This window comes from Lactuca sativa, chromosome 8 (assembly GCF_002870075.4).
Source record: "Lactuca sativa cultivar Salinas chromosome 8, Lsat_Salinas_v11, whole genome shotgun sequence".
NCBI lineage: Eukaryota > Viridiplantae > Streptophyta > Magnoliopsida > Asterales > Asteraceae > Lactuca > Lactuca sativa.
This window is the reverse complement of record NC_056630.2, coordinates 25,779,771-25,800,908: the sequence shown is the minus strand read 5'-3', so window position 1 is coordinate 25,800,908 and position 21,138 is coordinate 25,779,771. Positions and strand designations below refer to the sequence as shown.

The following is a 21,138-nucleotide window of genomic DNA, read 5'->3' as shown; positions in this document are numbered from 1 at the left end:
ACTACATGGTGTACCAATATCTATTATTTCAGACCGAGATAGTAGATTCACCTCTCATTTTTGGCAGTCTTTACAAAACTCTCTGGGAACTAGGCTAGACATGAGTACAGCCTACCATCCGCAAATCGATGGACAAAGTGAGAGGACGATTCAAACGTTAGAAGATATGTTACGAGCTTGCGTGATAGACTTTGGAAAGGCATGGGATATTCATTTACCCCTTGTTGAGTTCTCTTATAACAACAATTATCACACTAGCATAAAAGCTGCTCCATTCGAAGCCCTCTATGGCTGTAAGTGCAGATCCCCTCTGTATTGGGCTGAAGTGGGTGACACGCATCTAGCTAGAGGTCAAACTCCTGACAGTGCTCTCACTGGTCTAGAAATTATCCGAGAAACTACCGAAAAGATCGTACAAATTCGGGAACGACTTAAAGCTTCCAGAGATAGACAGAAAAGCTACGCAGACAAAAGGAGAAAACCATTGGAATCCCAGGTTGGCGACCGAGTTTTGCTAAAGGTCTCACCCTGGAAAGGCATGATACGCTTTGGAAAGCGTGACAAACTGAACCCAAGGTATATAGGACCATTCGAGATTCATGCCCGAATCGGCCTTGTAGCTTACAAACTTCGATTACCCCAAGAACTAAGTAACATTCATCCTACCTTTCACGTTTCGAACTTGAAAAAGCGTCTTTCCGACGAGACTCTTGTGATACCACTCGAGGAAATCGAGTTAAACGAGAGCCTCAATTTTGTGGAAGAACCCGTAGAGATACTAGACAGGGAAGTTAAGAAAACCAAACAAATCCGCATCCCGGTAGTGAAGGTTCGCTGGAATGCAAGGCGGGGACCTAAATTCACTTGGGAGCGGGAGGATCAAATGCAACAAAAATACCCACATCTTTTTCCCTAGTCTATCTGTAAAGTAAATTTCGGGACGAAATTCTCTCTAACTGGGGGATAATGTAATAAACCGTTATTTCAAACCTATGTAATAGTGTAGGTCAATTTGTACTTATTTGTAAATTAATAAAGAGAAATTTTGGCATACTATGTATATTTACATAATTGACCCTCAAAAATAAATTATTAAATAATCTCAATTGGGTTGAACCAAGTGATAGAGATTGTAACAAGGTTTCCAAAAATATAAAGAACACTAAAATCCGAGTTATAACGAAGAAGTTATGATCCATCGAAAATCCGCGACAAAACCAGCAAAACACTGTTCAGTGTAAAAACTAAATTTTTAATAAAAGGCTTTATAGCCTTAACAATCTAAATGAAAGTTATAGTTTATGTTAAACCGAGAACTTTCATAAAAAGAACGCCAAAATCTGACTTCGTATGAGGAAGTTATGATTTTTCTAAGTTTCAATATAGCAGTGTACAGCTAAAAAGTCGAAGTAAAGATCGAGTGGTTTTTAGCCAACACAACCTAAACGATAATTGAAGGTCTCGTCATTAGTAGTACAACGGTAAAAAGACAGACAAAAACGGACGTCGTATGAAGAAGTTATGAATTTATAACGGATTCACGTCCCGGTCTGTTTAAAATAATAATATTAAAAATAAATTCAAAATTAGCCGACGAAGTCTAAACGAAAGCCATAGAGTATAATTTTACCTACGCGTGCATATAAAGAACGTAAAAAATGGAGTTCGTATGCAAAAGTTATGAATTTTACAAGTTTTGGCAAAAAATAAAGAAAAATAACAAAAACCGAAAATATTCGCATGAACAGTAACTGCCACGTCACCCTCGCATGCAAGCCTCCACGTGGCATCTTCTGATTGGACCGCAGCCTCGCGTGTCACCTCCTGATTCGACCAAGTCCGAGGTCCACTTAGAACCGGACAGCCTCGCACGAGACACACCGGAGACACCCCTCGCACGCCCCTCGCACGCTCCTCGGACACCCCCTTCGCACGTGTCGTCTTTCTGTTGGACCAAGGGTTGGTCCAATCCGAGCCAGCCAGCAGCGAGCCTCCGGTCCGAAGAACTGCCCTCGCCTCGCCATCTGTCAAACGCGTGTCACCCTCGCATAGGTTCGGGTCCGAGCCTTCGGGCTATATATAGCATGCGAGGGCTTCCGAATAATTTCACTTTTTTACCCTAAATTTCACCCTCTTTCACATTTTCCACTCCCTTAGGCTCATATACAACCCCTAAAGCCCCGGTATCAAGACTCGAGCCCGAAGTAAGCCGTGAAGCCCCGAAATTCTCGAGTATTCATCCTCTCTCCTGTCAAAACTCTTCCCGATTTGAGCCGGTTTCTCGACAAATAAACTCCTTTTCGTGAAATGAAACTCTGTCCAAATTACCACCTATCAAATGAGTTCATACCCCTGTATTTTCATAATTTCCACTGTTTTAAGGGGGGAAATACAAGTATAACACAACAACTTTGTGTTATAAATAAATGATTTCAAATCACGATAAAATGATTTTAAAGCATCAAAAATACTTCAAATATTGAACTCTTTTATAAACATATATTTTTTTCCCAAATATACATATTTGTATATATAATTTAATATAAATAAGATTTAAAAGGCTTAGGACTAATAATTCATTATAGGTCCTTTTCCTTGTTTGGATGTGGACTTATAGTACCGGTTATTTGTCCGAAGGTCGTTCAAATTTTACTTATATATAAAATTGTATATGTATATTCAAATAAAAGTTATTTCATCAATTTAATTACCCTTTGTAACATGTTGAGCAAAGGAATACATGCAAAAATAGTTATTTACCAATTCATAAAGTACATATAAATTATAATATGTATAATTTATGATACATAGAGCAATAATTCATATGAATACACTGTTTTACATGCAACAAGGGTTTTAATTCAAAACAAATCAAGGGTTTACACTTATCAAATACATGTTCGGGATACTAAGTCAAGAACATACTGTCAATCATTTATTTCAGAATGATTGGGTTTTCATAACTAATATACATGTAACGTTTATATGCTTTTTATGAGACATTCAATTCAGGTTGTTTAATTCATTTTAGACAACCAAGGTAAAGCCCTGACATTATAACCAGAATCTCCAGTCCGGGGATCGAAACAAGTTGTGTGTAGATCTATATCGGGATTGACAACCCCGCACTCAGGCTGCTAGCTACAGTCAGGCATACACGCCAATGAGTGGCAATTGTTATCAACAGTTTAAGCGCTCATTAGGCGTTTGTTTCAGGCGTTCATGTCTTAGTATGGTTATAATAACTCATTAAAAAGATATTAACAACACGTTAGTGTATAAACAACTAAACGTAAGTATATCTTCAAAGTACCAGTTTACAAAATGCAAAGTACAATGGTACACTATAGTTTTCAATAACAGCTGGTGAAGCCAGGCACACTCACAAATACAAGTTTTACAAATACATTGGTTTACAAATAGGACGGTTTTATGGGAATAAAACTACTTTTCACATACCACAGAAAATATGGGATTTTCTAGAAGTGTTTTCATATTCAAAATACAAAGACACCTATTCAAACATAAAGACTTATGTACTCACCCAACTTATTGTTGATACTCTCTTTTCAAATTACTTGTATTATTAGGGAAATAATAACAGGTACTCCCCGAGCTTTTTGAGAAGATGGAGCCATTAGGAGTCTTATCTTCTTCTTTTGTATAACTATTTTGGTTTCAATATACAATGATTGAACACATGTAAATATTATACTTTTAAATACAATGGTTGTTTGTGCTTTGATTACTATGATACATGTGTTGTGATACTACAAATGAAGTCCTCCACTCCCGGACGTTTCCGCCGTCTGGTTTGGGGGTGTGACAGACTACATGAGTCTTATTTGTTGATTGTTGTTATGTGTATTTATTGATTTTCTGATAAATCCAAGACTGCTGATAGTACATAGGGTTGCTGATAGTCCATAGGGATTCCGCAAGCCCATAAGACTGTTGATAATCCTCAGGAATGCTGATAGTCTCAGGGTTGCTGATAACCTATAGTTGTTTTTTATGTTGGTGTTGTACGTGGTATTTTGAGAAACTCACTAAGCTTCGTGCTTACAATTTTGTATTTAAATGTATGTTGGGTACTTTAGATGATTGTGTGAAACCGAAGGCTTGACTGTATACACACTTCAGCAGTTTTTGTGATTCCACATTTTATGATACTTTGATTTTTGCGATGAATGTATTTTCATACTTATGGTTTCTTGACATGGTTTATGGAAAGAATGTTTTTACTTAATTTAAAAATGAAGAAATTGGTTGTGGAAATTGGGACGATACAATATATATATATATATATATATATATATATATATATATATATATATATATATATATATATATATATATATATAATACAGGCTCGAAGATTTAATCACGCACGACGAATGTCAATGAAATGTCATTTTAGTGGGTTATATATATATATATATATATATATATATATATATATATATATATATATAATTGTTTTAAAAAAAAATAAATATTTATATTCTCGTTCTAAGGGTTTTAATGTATTTACTACATATTTGAAGTTATTACTATTTTTTACATTTATTTTTATTTTTTGATTTGTATTTTATTTTCTTATGTTTTTAAGCTAAATATTGGTTTGAGTTTTAATGTTTAAAAATTATAAAATTTTTAAATATTAAAAATATTAGGCATTATAATATTTTTTGTTCATATTATTCTTAATCATATTATTTTTGGATCATAAAATTTTGAATTAAATTATTTTGAATCAAAGTATTTTGGATCATATCATTTTTGGGTTATATGATTTTGAACCAATAATATATCCAATAAAATAAAGTTTTTGCCCAACAAACAAAATTTGGATCATTATATATTTTGGATTACTTAATTTTGAATCACAAAAGATATAATTAGTGATCATAAAATAATTGCATCAAAATATTTTTAGATTATAACAAGCTAAGGATCATCAATGTATTGAATTATAATATTTTTTTGAATAGTAAGTATTTTGAATAATCTCATTTTAGATTATATTATAGTTCATACTAAAAAAAACTTGTAATCTTTCAAAATAAAGTTTGTTATCGAACCAACCATTTTTTTTTAAAATTTCTTTTCAAAAAATTCATAATATATGATATACGATAAAATTTTAAAATGATTTTTAATTTTAAGAACGAAATTTTCAATGTCCTATTTTTTACAACAATTTATAATCATTTAAACAAAATTTTGTTGGTCACCTTAATAAGAATCATATTTTTGAATTTTTTTTATAAACTCATTGAAATAGTATTATGATGATCTCAATCATTTGCTTTTATAAATTTAGATAAAAAAATTCGTTATACTTTATAAAAACTAATATTTCTTAAAATTGAAGTATAAAAATTTCAAAAACTTGTTTTTAGTTTTTTTTTTTTTTTTTATTACAAAATCATTGGTATAGCGAGTAGATCTATCTCTTAAAATTTTATTAATTTTAGAGATTTTTTTCCTGGTTTTTTATAAAATTAAAAATAAAAATAATTTTTTTTTTCAAATTTCATTATTGAACTCATTTTGTAGAGAATTTAATTTAAAAAACTATAGTCGTCACTTGATCATAATATATATATATATATATATATATATATATATATATATATGTATATATATATATATATATATATATATATATATATATATATATATATATATATATATATATATAGAGAGAGAGAGAGAGAGAGAGGTATTTAGGTTCAAATGTTTCTCACATTTATTGTGTGCTAAAATGCACCAATAATAATTTAGTAATAATTATATGTATATTAAATGTTATCAATACTTATAACTCATTTTTATAGAAACTAATTAAATTCGTCATTAATGTCAGCAATAATATTCTTTTAGAATGAATTCGTATCTAGAAAAATGAGAGTGTATTCCAGCAGAATGAGAGTGTATTCTAGTAGAATACACCCTCGTTCTTCATATTCCGTGTAACTTTATTATATTTTAAGTGAGTCAGTCCTGAAACAAAAAACGAACTCATATATAAAATCATAGATGCGAATTCATTCCGAAAAAATGTTAGTGTTGACATTAATGACAGGTGTAAACCGTGTAATTAGTTTCCATAAAAATAAAATTATAATTATCGATATCATTTAATATATATATATATATATATATATATATATATATATATATATATATATATATAATTATTGAAATCATTTAATATCTACATTTATTTAATTAAATAATTATTTAATTTACGAAATTCATATTAGTGCATTCTAGCATACAATAAATATAAGAAACACAATAACCTAGCTTTCTTTCTATCTCTCTCTCTCTCTCTCTCTCTCTCTCTATATATATATATATATATATATATATATATATATATATATATATATATATATATATATATATATATATATATATATATATATATATATATTAAAGAAGTGCCATCATAATACAAATACCAATAAATTTTGTTCTCAAAATACCATTATAAAATAAAGGTATTTTGTCAATAAAACGTATATTTTTTGTGGCATATTTTTAAAATAATTATGTTTTTTAAATGAAAAATAAGTTGTTATTCCATTGTGACACTAACCCACGATTTAGCTTATACATAGGAAATTCATAATTATGTGTCAAACTAAATATTTGTAATTTCCATTCAAATCCTTATTTATTGAAATATTATTTTCTGCACACATATATCGTGCATATAGGAATTTGGAGCAGTTTTACTTTTAATATTCTTTCTAACCAACATATATCGTATATTTAAAAATTTAGTGAACGTTATATATCCTCATGATTATTGCTGAAATAACTAAATCGTTGTTAATTATTTCAATGCTTAGTATTTGGAAACGTTTACTAGTTATTTGCTAACGACAAAGCATGATTTTGTTAGAAATGGTTTTATGATTATAAAATAGCTTTAACATTGTTTTTTTTAAGTTTTTATTTATTGTTTCCCCACTCATAAGTTAAAAAACGTGCGTTTTTTTGTTTCATTATCTTGGCGTATACTTTATTAAAGTTAAAAAGAAAATGTTGCAACAGTATTATAACCAAAAGATCAAAACCATAAACATTATTTTATACCTACTTTACTTATATTTTAATTTTTATAGTAATATACTATTCTTTAAAATATAAAATTATGATAATATAAAACAACAATTTCAATACAAAATTAAAAATCAATAATGTTCAGATAAACACTTTTTCCTTTTTCCATTTTTACTATTTCAAGAAAAACTTCAAATATATATATATATATATATATATATATATATATATATATATATATATATATATATATATATATATATATATATATATATATATGTCCCGATTAATCTTCGATTAATCCCTAGCCGCTACTCAACCGATTAGAGGGCGCCTAGCGATTAATCCCTGCATACATAATGATGAAACATTATAAAATGATGAAATTTTAACATTTTGAAGAAGTTTTATTTCAATTGAAACTATTTGAAGCATGATTAGTGTTATATTAATCATATTAACATATTTTGTTATTATATCAACGGTATTTACAAACTTTGATATGATATTAGTTACATTTAACTTTTTAAAATTCTACAAATTATCAATTAATGGTCCTCGATTAATCCTCCGATAAATCTCCGCTTAGCGATTAATTCCTCGACCTCAGTCAACCGACTAGCTAACGTCGAACGTTTTTACAACCTTGATATATATATATATATATATATATATATATATATATATATATATATATATATATATATATATATATATATATATATATATAAAACCATTATTAACCACGTAACTAAGGAATCGATATTTTTTTTTTTGAATTTTTAGAGCTTACTTTTTATCAATAAAAAACAATAAATATACAGATTGATAACTTTTTATCCATTTTCCAATGATATCAAAATCGATAAATATCTTTTCGTCAAATTCACAGTGTGAATCTGTGTTGAATGGACACGGACTATATATATATATATATATATATATATATATATATATATATATATATATATATATATATATATATATATATATATATATATATATATATATATATATATATATACACACACACACACACTGTGTCCATTGAGCATCCAAAAAATGGTAAGAATGGATTGGAATAATTATTGACCACTAATTTTATTAAGGGCGGAAATATAAACAATAATTCTTAGATGTGACATAATCACATGTTGCGCACGTCTATTAAATCATTTTGATTTTTTTTCAAGATTATATATGATACGATCACATATATCACATGTCCATATATTAGAATGAATACCTTAGTTTTTTAAACCATGATATCATTAGTAGATCATTTGAATCATTTTGAATTTTTGTTTTCTTCTCCATTAATTTTTAAAATTTAGGGCATCCACAATGCATTGAACTCTATAGAGTTCAATGGAGTGCCGCATCATCATTCACTAGTCTATACAATTCTATTCATTTTTATCCCACAATGCATTAAACTCTACAAGTTCAATGGAACATATTATAAAAATATTTATTTAAAGATTTGAAGACTTTTCATTTTTCCCATTGAAGAGTTCAATGGCCATTGAACTCTAAATCCATTGAATGTTAAGGTGACATTTCACAATGGTAAAGTTGTATCCATTGAATGAAAAGTAGTAATGACACCTCATTCAATTCTTCCATTAAACTCCCCACTATGGATGTTCTTAATCTTCTTCTTTAACTCCAAAAAAAGTATTAAAAGGCAGCGGTTTGAAAGTACAAAAGCTTTAAAAATGTGATATTTCAAACACACATAATGCATTTAATAAATTACCTCTTATGATATCTAGTTATATTCCTGTTGAATATAAAAGTTATTTTGCTTGGTATTAGTTTACTTATATAGTTTTGAATACCTTATTTTTTTCATGAGGTTTCATATAATTATTTTAATAAGTTCAACAATTGGTCATTGAAGCTAATTTAACAACAAAAATATCCAACATTCCAACTAATAAAGCTTTCTAAGTATAATTTTGAATACTTTATGAAGACTTGATTATGTGCATGAAGTAATATAAGCAAAGTCACAATAATGCAAATTCAAGAACTTTAGTGTATAACACGTTTAGATCATAATTTTATTATAAAATATGTTGTTTTATGATACAAATGGGAAAAGTTTTTAGAGATTGTACCATGCAAATAAAAGGAATGAATTAATGTTATGATGCAAAATGAAGACAAATGGATCATAATTTTATCATAAAACATGTTGTTGTATGATACAAACGGGAAAAGTTTTTAGGGATTGTATGATGCAAATAAAAGAAATGAATTAATGTTATGATGCAAAATGAAGACAAATGATATGATGCAAATGGTATAAATCAAATTTAAATGCAAATCAAACAGAATGATGCAAATAAAATGTGGTAATTGTATAATACAAAAATTGTAATGTAAATAGAAGATTAATAGTATGATGCAAAAAATATAATGGAATTTTGAATGCACGCTCAAATGGTTAGTCAAATGGTTATATGTTTTAAATCATATCATTTTGATTCTCGTCCCAGGGAGGGAAAGAAAAACATGAAGAGTATGGGAGCTATTAACTCTATTTTATTTTCTAATTTTAATCCTTTTAACTATTTTCCTTTCTTAGAAATACAAATTGCATGCTCGAAATTTGAACACAACCATTTTCACTAAAACACTAAAAACAGAACAATTTAGTTTTACCTTGAACGAGTTTGATGATCGTGATCTTCACGGTCCATCTTGAATGAGAGTTTAGAAAACCAAATTAGTTGTAGTATGAATCTCTTTATTTATATGCTTTTATTTTAAATAGTTTGTTGTGTCTTTTGTATATGTTTTTCGATATATTTGAAATTATGGTTAAACTCTTTTTAAAAAATAATTATTATGAATATGTTTAAGTTATATATATATATATATATATATATATATATATATATATATATATATATATATATATATATATATATATATATATATATATATATATATATATATATATATATATATATATATTTTGATTTTTTCTTTTTGAATTCCACCGTCTATTAGTATTAAGTATAACAAGTTATTTTTCTATTTTAGGCTTTTAACTGAAATTTAAATTTTTATTATAAATCTGGTCTATAATTTAAATTTTATTACGGATATTGTCAAAAACTACTCTTTTGTTTTTTTTTTTTTGCATATTTTCATAAAAACATTTTTTTTACAAATCTATTTTTATTACTTTTGTGTTGCTTTTTATGATATTTTTTTCACTTTTTAACAACTTTTTTTTTAATTTTCTTTCAAATAATCTTATACTTTTTTTTTGCAGAATCATTAAACTTATTTGACATTTTTTTACACTTCCATTCAAAATTTCCCTTTGCTTTTTTTTTACAAAATTATTAAAATGAAAGCATTTAAAAAAAAGTTGTGAAAAGGTTTTAAAAAAGTTTAAGAAAAATTGTAAAAAAAATTAGAAAATATTGTAAAAAAACTATAAAAAGTTTTAAGTGGTTGTGAAAAAGTTCAAAAAGTGTAAAAAAGATGTTAAAAAAATATAAATTTTGTTCTATAAAAATTCTTAAAGCATATAAAAATATTGAAATAAGTGTAAAAAAAGTTTTAAAGAGGTATATTGGTAAATGAAACTAATTCTGGGACGAATTTATAAAAAAAAAAAATGATACGTAACAAAATTTATAATATAGAAAAAATTTAATAAAAATTAAAATTTAGATACAAATATAAAATTAAAATATGACCTGTTAATTGTTACATCTCATATAACAGTTAGATATCAAAAAGTAAAAATTTGTTATCTTTTTATAAATATTTTTGATTTTGTTAGGAACTTGAAAAACATTAATTAATAGCGTTAAATGTCAAAGCGTTGTGCATTTTTTCTTATATGATTTTCTATTAATCTTGAATTATTGATAGGTTAGTTATATTAAGTCAATAGCAATTTGGACAAAAAACAAGCAAATTTTAATTAAACTGGTAAATAATATAAGTTGGTTTTGGTTCAACAACTGCTACATAAACATTTATTCTATTAAACATCAAGAAAATACAACCTCGCTATATTACTTCTATATAGTTTGTCCTAATGTCAACTGCTTTGTAGTTGAAATACTACTATATATATATATATATATATATATATAAGATAATTATAAAATACATTATATATGATTGAGTTTAATAAAGCTTGATAAACTACATTTGATCATCTTTGGTTAACTAGCAAATTTCTCGTGCGAACACAAAAGGTGATCAAGTCCAAAGCGGCTCAAAGCTGCCTAAATTGGCGTTATCGTCGAAAAAACTTGCGTTTTCATAATTAGGTGTTTGTTGATGTTGTGGTGGCGAAACTGGTGGTGGTTGTTGATCCATTTGCATTCGGATTAGTGTCAGAAAATTGGATTGCCGACATTGCAAATTCACCACCTCTGCTTGTGTTTTCGCTAATTCTGCTTGGAGCGCACTTAATTGCTTCTGAAGCTGACAAATTGTTCCTGCACATCCATACACAGGATCTCTAAGCCTTGCATTTGCTTCATACACCATACTGCTAACAGCATCTGCTCTACGAGACTCCGGAAGTTCCTATATCATCATCATCATCATCATCATATATACATGAGTCAATGTCAAATTGTTGTTATCAAAAGTAATGAGAATATATAATTAAGAAAATCTTTTTACCTGCAATAGCTTGATGATGTTACTAGCTCCGAATACGCGATGTGCAATGGTGAACTTATGGGGGTCAGTGGGTGGGAAGTAGGGTGCCAACATGCATTTCTCGATGCACCGTCGTCTGAGAATCTTGCAGGCGGCACAAGGGCTGAGCACCACCGGATGTGCCAGAGGAGACGATGGAGGTGAATGGGAGTTTGAGTAATCAGATTCTTCTGTCGGTGTGGAAATGTTCATGGATGTGGCGGCGGCGACAGAGGTTTTCAGGCGGGCCTCCATGAGTTTTCTGCGGTGTAGAGAGAGAAAATGAAAATGTAGAGGGAGATAGAAAAGGGGTTAATGGGGATCGAGGTAGCTTTAATTAGGATTTTGGCAAAAGAGGGAGGCGGGAATATATATAGAGGGGGTTGCATGAGGGTAGAATAGGTATGATCTGGTCTGTCTTCGGGAAACGAGAAAACCGTATTTAAATTAAAAATGAAATTCCATTTTGATCTCTTTCACATGCACAAAAAAAGGTATTACCTTATCATTTATTTTTAGTTTTATTTTGACATAAATATTTAATATTATTAATCTCTTGTTTTAAGATGGACAAAATGTATAAAAATATTATATTTTATTATTTACAACCTCTTAAATTTAATATCAAAAATTTTATTTTAATAATATTAAAACCATAATCAAAAGCGTTTTCATAAAACCATAAAAGAAAATTAGACTATATCAATCAATCATTTCAATACATCAGAGTCAAATAAACAGAAGTCGTGATGTGTGTGATGCGATCATCCTGAGTTCTTCCCCTTCGATCCGGAAGTACCTGAAACATAAACAGAAAACCGTAAGCACGAAGTTTAGTTAGTTCCTCAAAATACCTCATACCATACATATGAAACATATAATGGGTCATGCCCAACAACCGTCAGGTCTCCCGCTTGGAACATATATATCAGTAACATGAGATGGGTTCCGCTCTATCACATTCATCAGGCTCCATCTGGGATCGGGCTCCGCCCAACATTCATACAGATACAAAAAATACATTCAAGAATCACTAAGATAAATAGCATACAATACACTCATCAGGCCCAACCTGGCATCGGACCTCGCTCGGTATACATATTACATACTGCACATGCAAGAGTCACGCAGACAACTAGCGTCCTAATCATAATAAATCATGGGCCGACATTGGTGCCTTCGACCCGCCAAGCACAGTTACGAGACTCACCTCAAACTGTTGAAAATTAGATAAATGCTCGAATTGCTGATCTGGAAAGTCTCCGCGCTAATTAATCAAATAAAACCCCAATTAATAATTGGGCTATAAACCGTAACTAGGAATCTATTTCATTTGTCCAACTCTGAGGGTAAAAGACTAGTATACTCCTTCCTTACTTTGCCTAATAATCGAGGCATAATCCAATGGATCCAAAAGCCCAATATGGCCCAAAATCCTAAACGATGACCACAGCCCATTATGGGCCCAAATCTAGGATGGCCCAAAGCATAACAATGGCCCAAAGTCAGAAAGGATAGTAGCCTAACAAGGCCTACAACCCCCAATAGCCTAAAAGCGGCCAAACCGCAAAGCCCAAAGACCAGGCCTGGTATGTTGCGTGTACTAGACATACGCTACGTGCACTAGGTTGTGTGTTGGATCGGGGACTCGGCAACGTACGCGTAGTGTACGCTTGCATACACCCATACACACCCATTAAGCACTTTTTATATTAAGTGCTTAGTTCTTGCAACCGAATGTCTAATCTTCAGATCTAAGCATTGTTGAACGTCTTAATCCATAAAGTCATGAACTTGGAGCCTTTGTATGTCTCAAAGGAACCCAAACCTTACATTTAGCATTATGTTTTCACCAAATGGACCTAAACACATGAATGGTTGATCCACAACCATCCAGATGCTAACTTTATGGACTATGGACCTCAGAAACATCAATAGAAGCAACTCCTAACTTTTGGAGTGGAAGAAACCCACCAGATCTCATCATAGGACCAAAAAGGGACTAAAACCTCTTAAAGATTATATCTAAGCATACAAGGAGCAAGTTCCAAGCTTTTTTCCTCAATGAAGCTAGCAATGATGTGTGAAATCTATATCTACAAGTTCTCCCTTGATCAAGGCTCTTTCTGCCAAGCTCTTCTTCCTCAAATCTCACCAACACATACTAAAAACACATATAAGAGGGCCAAATCTGCTCATGAGGGGCTAGGGTTTCAAAATGGGACTCAAAGGGTAATGCAGGCTAACAAATGAGAGGATCAAGGGTCATAATGTTGTTTAAATAGGGTCCAAACACTAAAATTTAGGGTTTGTGCCCTGGGTGCGTACACCCTATGTACTCCCATATTTCCAAAATGGCAAAATTGCCCCTTAGGGACCAGATTTGCAAAATATTTACACAACGAGGGTCAAAAATGAAAAGTACCTTGAATCGGGTGTTATAGTTTACATATTAAGTTATTTGATGTAATTCTTCAAGTTTTATAATATGTTTATGCTAACAAGTAAAAAACCTCGCACTTCATCGCAATTTGTAAGGTGATCTATTTACATCTTTTTCTCCACCATTTGGTTATCCTATATGTTTGAAACGATCAATAGGTGTAGCAGTACATTTCTAAAACCATTAAAGAGCGCGACGACAAAATTTGGTTAAAATTACATTTTTTTAGGCTTAACCAAGTAAGCTGCTATCTTTTAAGATGAAAAAAAAATACATCTCTTTGAAGTTTTATATAAAGCCAATTTTAGGTCTAATAAAACTTGATTCTTGGCTAATAAAACACCTGATACTCGATGAGAGGTGTAACACACCAGTCTCTTTGACAGGAGTACCTAAAGCTTATGGTTCGTTCGTGTCATCACACCTCATAGCACTGTATACAGGTCGTACCTGGAACAATATGATTTTATGCGTGGTCAACATTTCTATTCACAATCAAACATAGAAGAAATACAAAATACAAATTACAAACTTACAAACCTCTAATCTCTTATGATGAAAGGAATAATTAAAATTGCTAGGTCTAAACGTGAAACATCCCAAAAATACAGTCCAAAAATTTTGTTTTGATTATTTATAAAAACCATAGATACCATTTGTCATCTCATAAAAAGAACATAAGTAATGTATCTCAAATCATCATAATAAAATACTGTATCAAAATCATGTGCCAAATATCAGAGTCTAAACATCTCAGGCTGAAACAATAGTATGTGCACTACAATCATCTCGAGCTCTTCCCCTTGCTACTAGAAGTACCTGAAACCAAAACTGAAAACTGTAAGCACGAAACTTAGTGAGTCTCCCCAACTGTCACATGCCATACACATATCACATAAACATAGCTTGGGCCCCGCCCCTGCTATATCGAGTCAGGCTCGACATCAGCTTTCCCGGCATCGAGCCCCACCCGTCATCGAACCCTATTCGGCATCGGGCCCCGCCCGACATCGAGCAGATCTCGACATATATATGAGCATATCAACTAATACATAACATAAGCAACTAACACCAACATATAAACATTCTTCGGGCCCCGCCCAACATCGGACCAAAATCCGAAAGCATACTAATATTCCTCGGGAACCACCCCGACATCGGACTGAAGCCCGGAAACATACAAATACAAATACATGAAAGAATCACAAAAACATCAAGCATACACGCATTCCCCAAGACCGCCCCGAGATCGGATCAAAACCCAGAAAAACATGTAAGCTTACATCGGGCCCCGCCCGACATCGAACCGTAGCCTGGAACTACTACTCTCTAACCAGGCCGACCTTGGTGCCTTAGAGACGTTCCTACAGGAGAAAACTCACCTCATATGCTAAACGTGAAATCTCATGTAAGGAATCTCTGACGGCTGCTCCAAAGACTCCTCGACTATTGATTTAACAAAAACACTTAATCAAAACCTGATAATTCTCCTTAGGGTAAAATGACCAGTTTATCCTTGGTCAAAGTCAACCTTCTGGTTGACCCAACTCTTCACCTTGCTCCATCAACTCGTCAAGTCCTGGAACCTGAAATCGCGATCTAACTCGTCGAGTCTCCCCCCGCCCTCTGACTCGTCGAGTTCCCAGGCTACTCCTAGTCGCGATCTATCGAATCACCTCGTCAAGTCCCTTCATCGACTCGTTGAGTTCTACCTTAGGCTAAAACGGGACAAACCAAATCAACTCGTTGAGTCCTTTTATGGACTCACCAAGTTCCTCTGTCTGATTGAGCCGTCTCAATGGATTAAACTCCATACTTCATCTACGCACTGGTAATACACTTTTAAGGGTAAACTTTCCAACTTTACCCGCTATTAGTCCTTGTTAATGGGTTTAGCTCAAACCCTAACTCTGTAGAACATAGATCTTGGTCTACAAGCCGTAATACTGTAAACTGTGACATCCCCAAATTTCATGGCCATAAAAGACCGATTTGTTTATGCTTTGTTTTAAAATCAGAGTAATCTTTTAAAGAAAACTGTTGCATAATTTGTTCCCAGAAAACAAGACAAATACTTTATCCAAGCATCTCTGAAGAGATGTATTTTATTCGTTTTAAACATTTAGGATATCCTGGTCAATACTGACACATAAGCATAAACCGAACTTACATTCATCTATACTAATGATATACATCTCTTTAATCTCTCAGTGAAATGTGTCTTTGAATCGATACCTGTGATACAAAAATATTGAGAGGGTCAGGTTTGGAAAATCTGGTGAGTACATATGGATTTCAATCCCGCAATGTTATAACATATATATAATTTAGAAATCACACAATATAAATCTCTCTCTCTCTCTCTCTCTCTCTCTCTCTCTTTCTTTCTCTCCCTTTGTGTGTGTGTGTATGTGTATATGTATGTATGTATATATATATATATATATATATATATATATATATATATATATATATATATATATATATATATATATATATATGAAACCAACTTTTACCCCACCCCGTCAATCATCTCAACGAAACTATCCATACCCCTGGACCTTAAATTTAACTCTTACTCCCAGATCTAATCCATATTCTCGAGTCCATGATTGTGCCCATTCCGTACTCCCGGATAAGGGACAATTGGTCTATGCCTAAATCCATACTCCCTGACTAATGACAGATTCTATGTCCTGTCCATACTCCCGGACTAAGGACAACTGACTATGTCTTAATCCATACTCACAGATCAATGACAACTGACTAAGTCTTAATTCGTACTCCCAGATTAATGACAATTAACTAAGTCTAATCCATACTCTCAGAATAGGGACGAATAACCATGTCTAATCCATGCTTCCGGATCAATGACACATCTCAAATTTCTATTCTCCGTATATATCTCGCTCATACTCATAAAGTGATACTACCCCATAACCATTATAACAAACCTTAAGTTTACTCTTTAACTTGATATTATCATAAACAATCATGTATGTTTTTTAACACATAATTCAGACATCATCAAATAACTCACACAAAACATATATTTAATACATTCAAACAATACTATTATTAAAACCATGTTCATGAAAGGGACTATGCACTCACTTGATAAGACGATTATCGAACAGCACTACGGCTCTTAAAGTAGTATTCTTTGGTGAACCCAGGATATCTTCACACACCGGGCTTTTCGCGGGCAAAGCTTCGGGTCGAAACCCTTTTCTCCTCGAGATCTTCGGGGCTTCGGGACTCGCTTTGAGTGTCGGGATGATATCGGGGCTTCGGGGGTATAACTTTCACGTAAATTAAGAGAATAAGGAGTGAAGGAAAGAAAAGTAGTAAAAAAACCCGAAGGTCTTGCACTCAAGTTATAGGGCTGGGTCTGGCCCCCGAACGCAGCGCGTTCCGGTGCGTCATTGCTTACCGAGCTTCAGAAGTGATGGCTATGCGACTAGAGGGCGACGTGGCCAATCCGAGGCCTAGTAATGAACGCGGGGCGTCCCCCTTCTGATCACGGGGCGTTCCTCCTTTGGATTTATCCTAAGTACCATTATCTTCTTTATTCCTAAGTACCTTCCCTAAGGATTTATCCTAAGGGTCGTCTCCTACATCATATTTACCTCTCATCTCCTTACATCGCATTTCCTTATATGTTTGTTCCTAAGGACTCTCCCTAAGGATCATCGCCTACATCGCATAGACAATATTAATTCATGGATTACTCCCTCAATACGTGCCCAACAAGGGTTAGTGCATCATCGCATGAATACGTAGTTACAACATTGCCTGAACTCGTAATTTATAGGGGTTAGGGTATCATCGCATGAATACGTAGTTACAACATCGCCTGAACTCGTAATTCATAGTAAGGGCTTAGAGTATCATCGCATGAATACGTAGTTACAACATTGCCTGGACTCGTAATTCATCACCTACAGGTTATGATCCTGCTGGTGTTTCCACGGGGTTGTCTATAATAGTCCGTGGCCGCCATCTATACTTTGGTAGATGACTACATCTCCAAATTGGCGGACAAGGTTATAGTATCTTTCATCCTACATCACCGATTCATCATCACCTATCTATCCTCACCTAATTATCATCACCTTCCTATCATAACCTATCTCTCATCATTTTATTTCACATCAACTATTTCATATACCCATGTTTTACCCAACACATTTTGTAGATATAAAATACGTATAGAGTTTAAAACATGTATAAAAATCTTTCACCCAGCACAGACAACAAGTATTCAGACAGTATACACACAAAGCACATAATTTATATAAAATACTTCATATCTATGTGTAAGCTAAAAGTAACTATGCACTCACTTGGTAAGGTGGTGACTCGGCACTCGGACAACACTTCGGTACTCTTAAAACAATTTCCTCGACAAAACCTAATATCAATATCACTAGGGTTTAGTATAAAGTTAACCGTGACTATTTAATAGTCTAACTATTATTATTATTATATAAGCGTTAACACAATACTTTTCACCCACTATATACAGACGAGGCCAGACATGGAACACTGGTGGGCAGGATCATTTTGGCATATAAGCACTTCTTAATCCAGCAACCCAAGAGGCCCTCCAAACCGGAACCCCCGTACCGTGAGTGGTTAAAAAGACATTATAATGACACTTATATAACTCATAATAATAGTCTAAATGCTTATTATAAGTTCCTAATGACTTTACTATATTGAAACATAAGTTATACTAAAGATAGGATAGGTACACCTTACTTACAGCGGGTTTCCTTGGAAACCGGGCTCCACGGGAGCAGAGTTTCTAAGCCGAAAGGCTCTTTTCTTGAGGCTTCAAGAGCCTCAGGGCTTCCTTCGGGTGCTAGGGGGTTTACCTAGACTTTAGGGGGGGTTTGGGGCTTTAGAGAGAGAAACTAGAGAGAGAAAGAAGGGTTTGAAGGTGTGAGGAAGTGAGGGAACCCGACACCTCTATTTATAGGGGTTTTGACTGATGGAATCACCGAGTAGGAGGACCTACTCGCCGAGTTAGGGCATGTGGCAGCCTTCTGGTGGTGCCACGCGTCCAATTCTGGCGGTGCCACGTCACCCCCTATCGCGTAGCAGCCTTCAAACTTAGAAAAATCATAACTCTCTCATACGAGCTCCGTTTTCGACGTTCTTTTTTTCAACGCATAGGTAAAATCAAGATCTACAACTTTCATTTAGACTTTGTTAGTTAATTCTCGACTGATCTCAAATTTAACAGTAGGAGGCGTTTAAACTGTTAAATGACCGCGAAGAATTTGTAACTCCATACGGACTCCGTTTCGTCTATCTTTTTACCGTTGAGTTCCTATTAATGAGATCTTCAACTCTCATTTAGTTCGCATAAGCCAAAAACCGCTCGAACTAAAAATCGAGTTTCGGGTCGTGCACTGCTAAGCCAAATCTTAAAAAATTCATAACTTCCTCATACGAAGTCAGATATTGGCGTTCTTTTTTTGTATGTTCTCGGTTTAACATATACTACAACTTTTGTTTAGAAGGCTAAAAGTCGCTCCATCATAAATTTACTATTTACGCTTCCCGGTGTTGTGCCGGTTTTGCCGTAAAATTTCGACGAGCCGTAACTTCTTCGTTATAACTCGAATTTTGGCGTTCTTTATATGTACGGAAACCTTGAGACATATTCTACAACTTGGTTAAGACTATTTATTATAAATAATCTTTTTGCCAAAAAGTCATTTTCGACTCTTATTGTCTCTAAATTGACTAGCCCGGATCTGCGGGCGTTACACTCTACAACTCTCGTTTAAAATCCGTAGGCTAATTTTTACTTTATTTTTATTATATTATTTTTAGTAGGCCGGGACAGGAAAACGCCGTTAGAAATTCATAACTTCTTCATCTGACGTCCGTTTTCGTCTGTCTTTTTACCATTGAACTACTATCGACGAGACCTTCGATCCTCGTTTAGATTGTTTCGGCTAGAAACCACTCAATCTCATATTCAAACTTTGGGTTGCATACCGCTAAGTCAAAACTTCGAAAAATCATAACTTCCTCATACGAAGTCAGATTTAGACGTTCTTTTTATGCACACTCTCGGTTTAACGTATTCTATGACTTTCGTTTAGATCACTAAGACTACATATCGCTCTATCGTAAATTCACTATTTACGTCACGCAGTTTCCTACCGGTTCTGTCACGTAACTTCAACAGGTCATAACTTCTTCGTTATAACTTGGATTTCGGCGTTCTTTAAATATCTGGGATCCTTGTCACGACCGCTATAACCTAGTTAAGATTATTCATTCTAAATAATCTTTTATCAAAAAGTCACTTTTGATGCTTATCGTCTCTAAATTGACTAGCTCGGATCTACGAGCGTTACAATTATCTCCCCCTTAGGATGATTACGTCCTGAAATCATCAACGAAAATAGGACTTCAATAATGATCCCATACGTTATCTTTCCATCCTAAGTAATAACCGTAATATATATGTTTCTTCGAACGAGTACCTAACTCTTGGACTTCTTGACCGCTGGTGATGCTCAATCTTTCACCTGCTCCTCGTACTATGTTGGACCTTCAATCGTAACCTTCGAGTTACAAAATAAATCCTTATTGAGGACTCCTTCTTCTTCTTAGGATAAGTACTTTCCTAAATCTATTGTAACAGACCGATGGTTCATGTTCTAATTGATGGGTTTTGGCCATAAGAAAATCCTATGTGTTCATGCAAACCCTAATTCTTGGATCTAGGTTTCTCTATTGTACATGCAATTCATCCAAGACTTTAAACCCTAGATCTAGCATACAATTAATCATATTAACTTATGAATGGGGCTTAGATCTTATCTTGATTGTTATGTAGCAATAACAATCTCAAATCCTCCTTGTAATGACTTTAGAAAGCTTAGAGTCACAAATGTCACTCC

At 32.8% G+C, this 21,138-nt stretch overlaps 1 protein-coding gene across 1 annotated transcript; it reads right to left on the bottom strand.

The window, feature by feature from the left end:
• Positions 1–11,058: 11,058 nt before the first annotated feature.
• On the bottom strand, positions 11,059–12,115 carry LOC111877194 (LOB domain-containing protein 1). Its single transcript, XM_023873719.3, has 2 exons — positions 11,749–12,115; positions 11,059–11,649 (listed from the first exon to the last, which is right to left on the bottom strand). The coding sequence occupies exons 1-2, from the start codon at positions 12,019–12,021 to the stop codon at positions 11,317–11,319; spliced, it is 606 nt and encodes a 201-aa protein (XP_023729487.1). The 5' UTR covers positions 12,022–12,115; the 3' UTR covers positions 11,059–11,316.
• Positions 12,116–21,138: the final 9,023 nt, after the last annotated feature.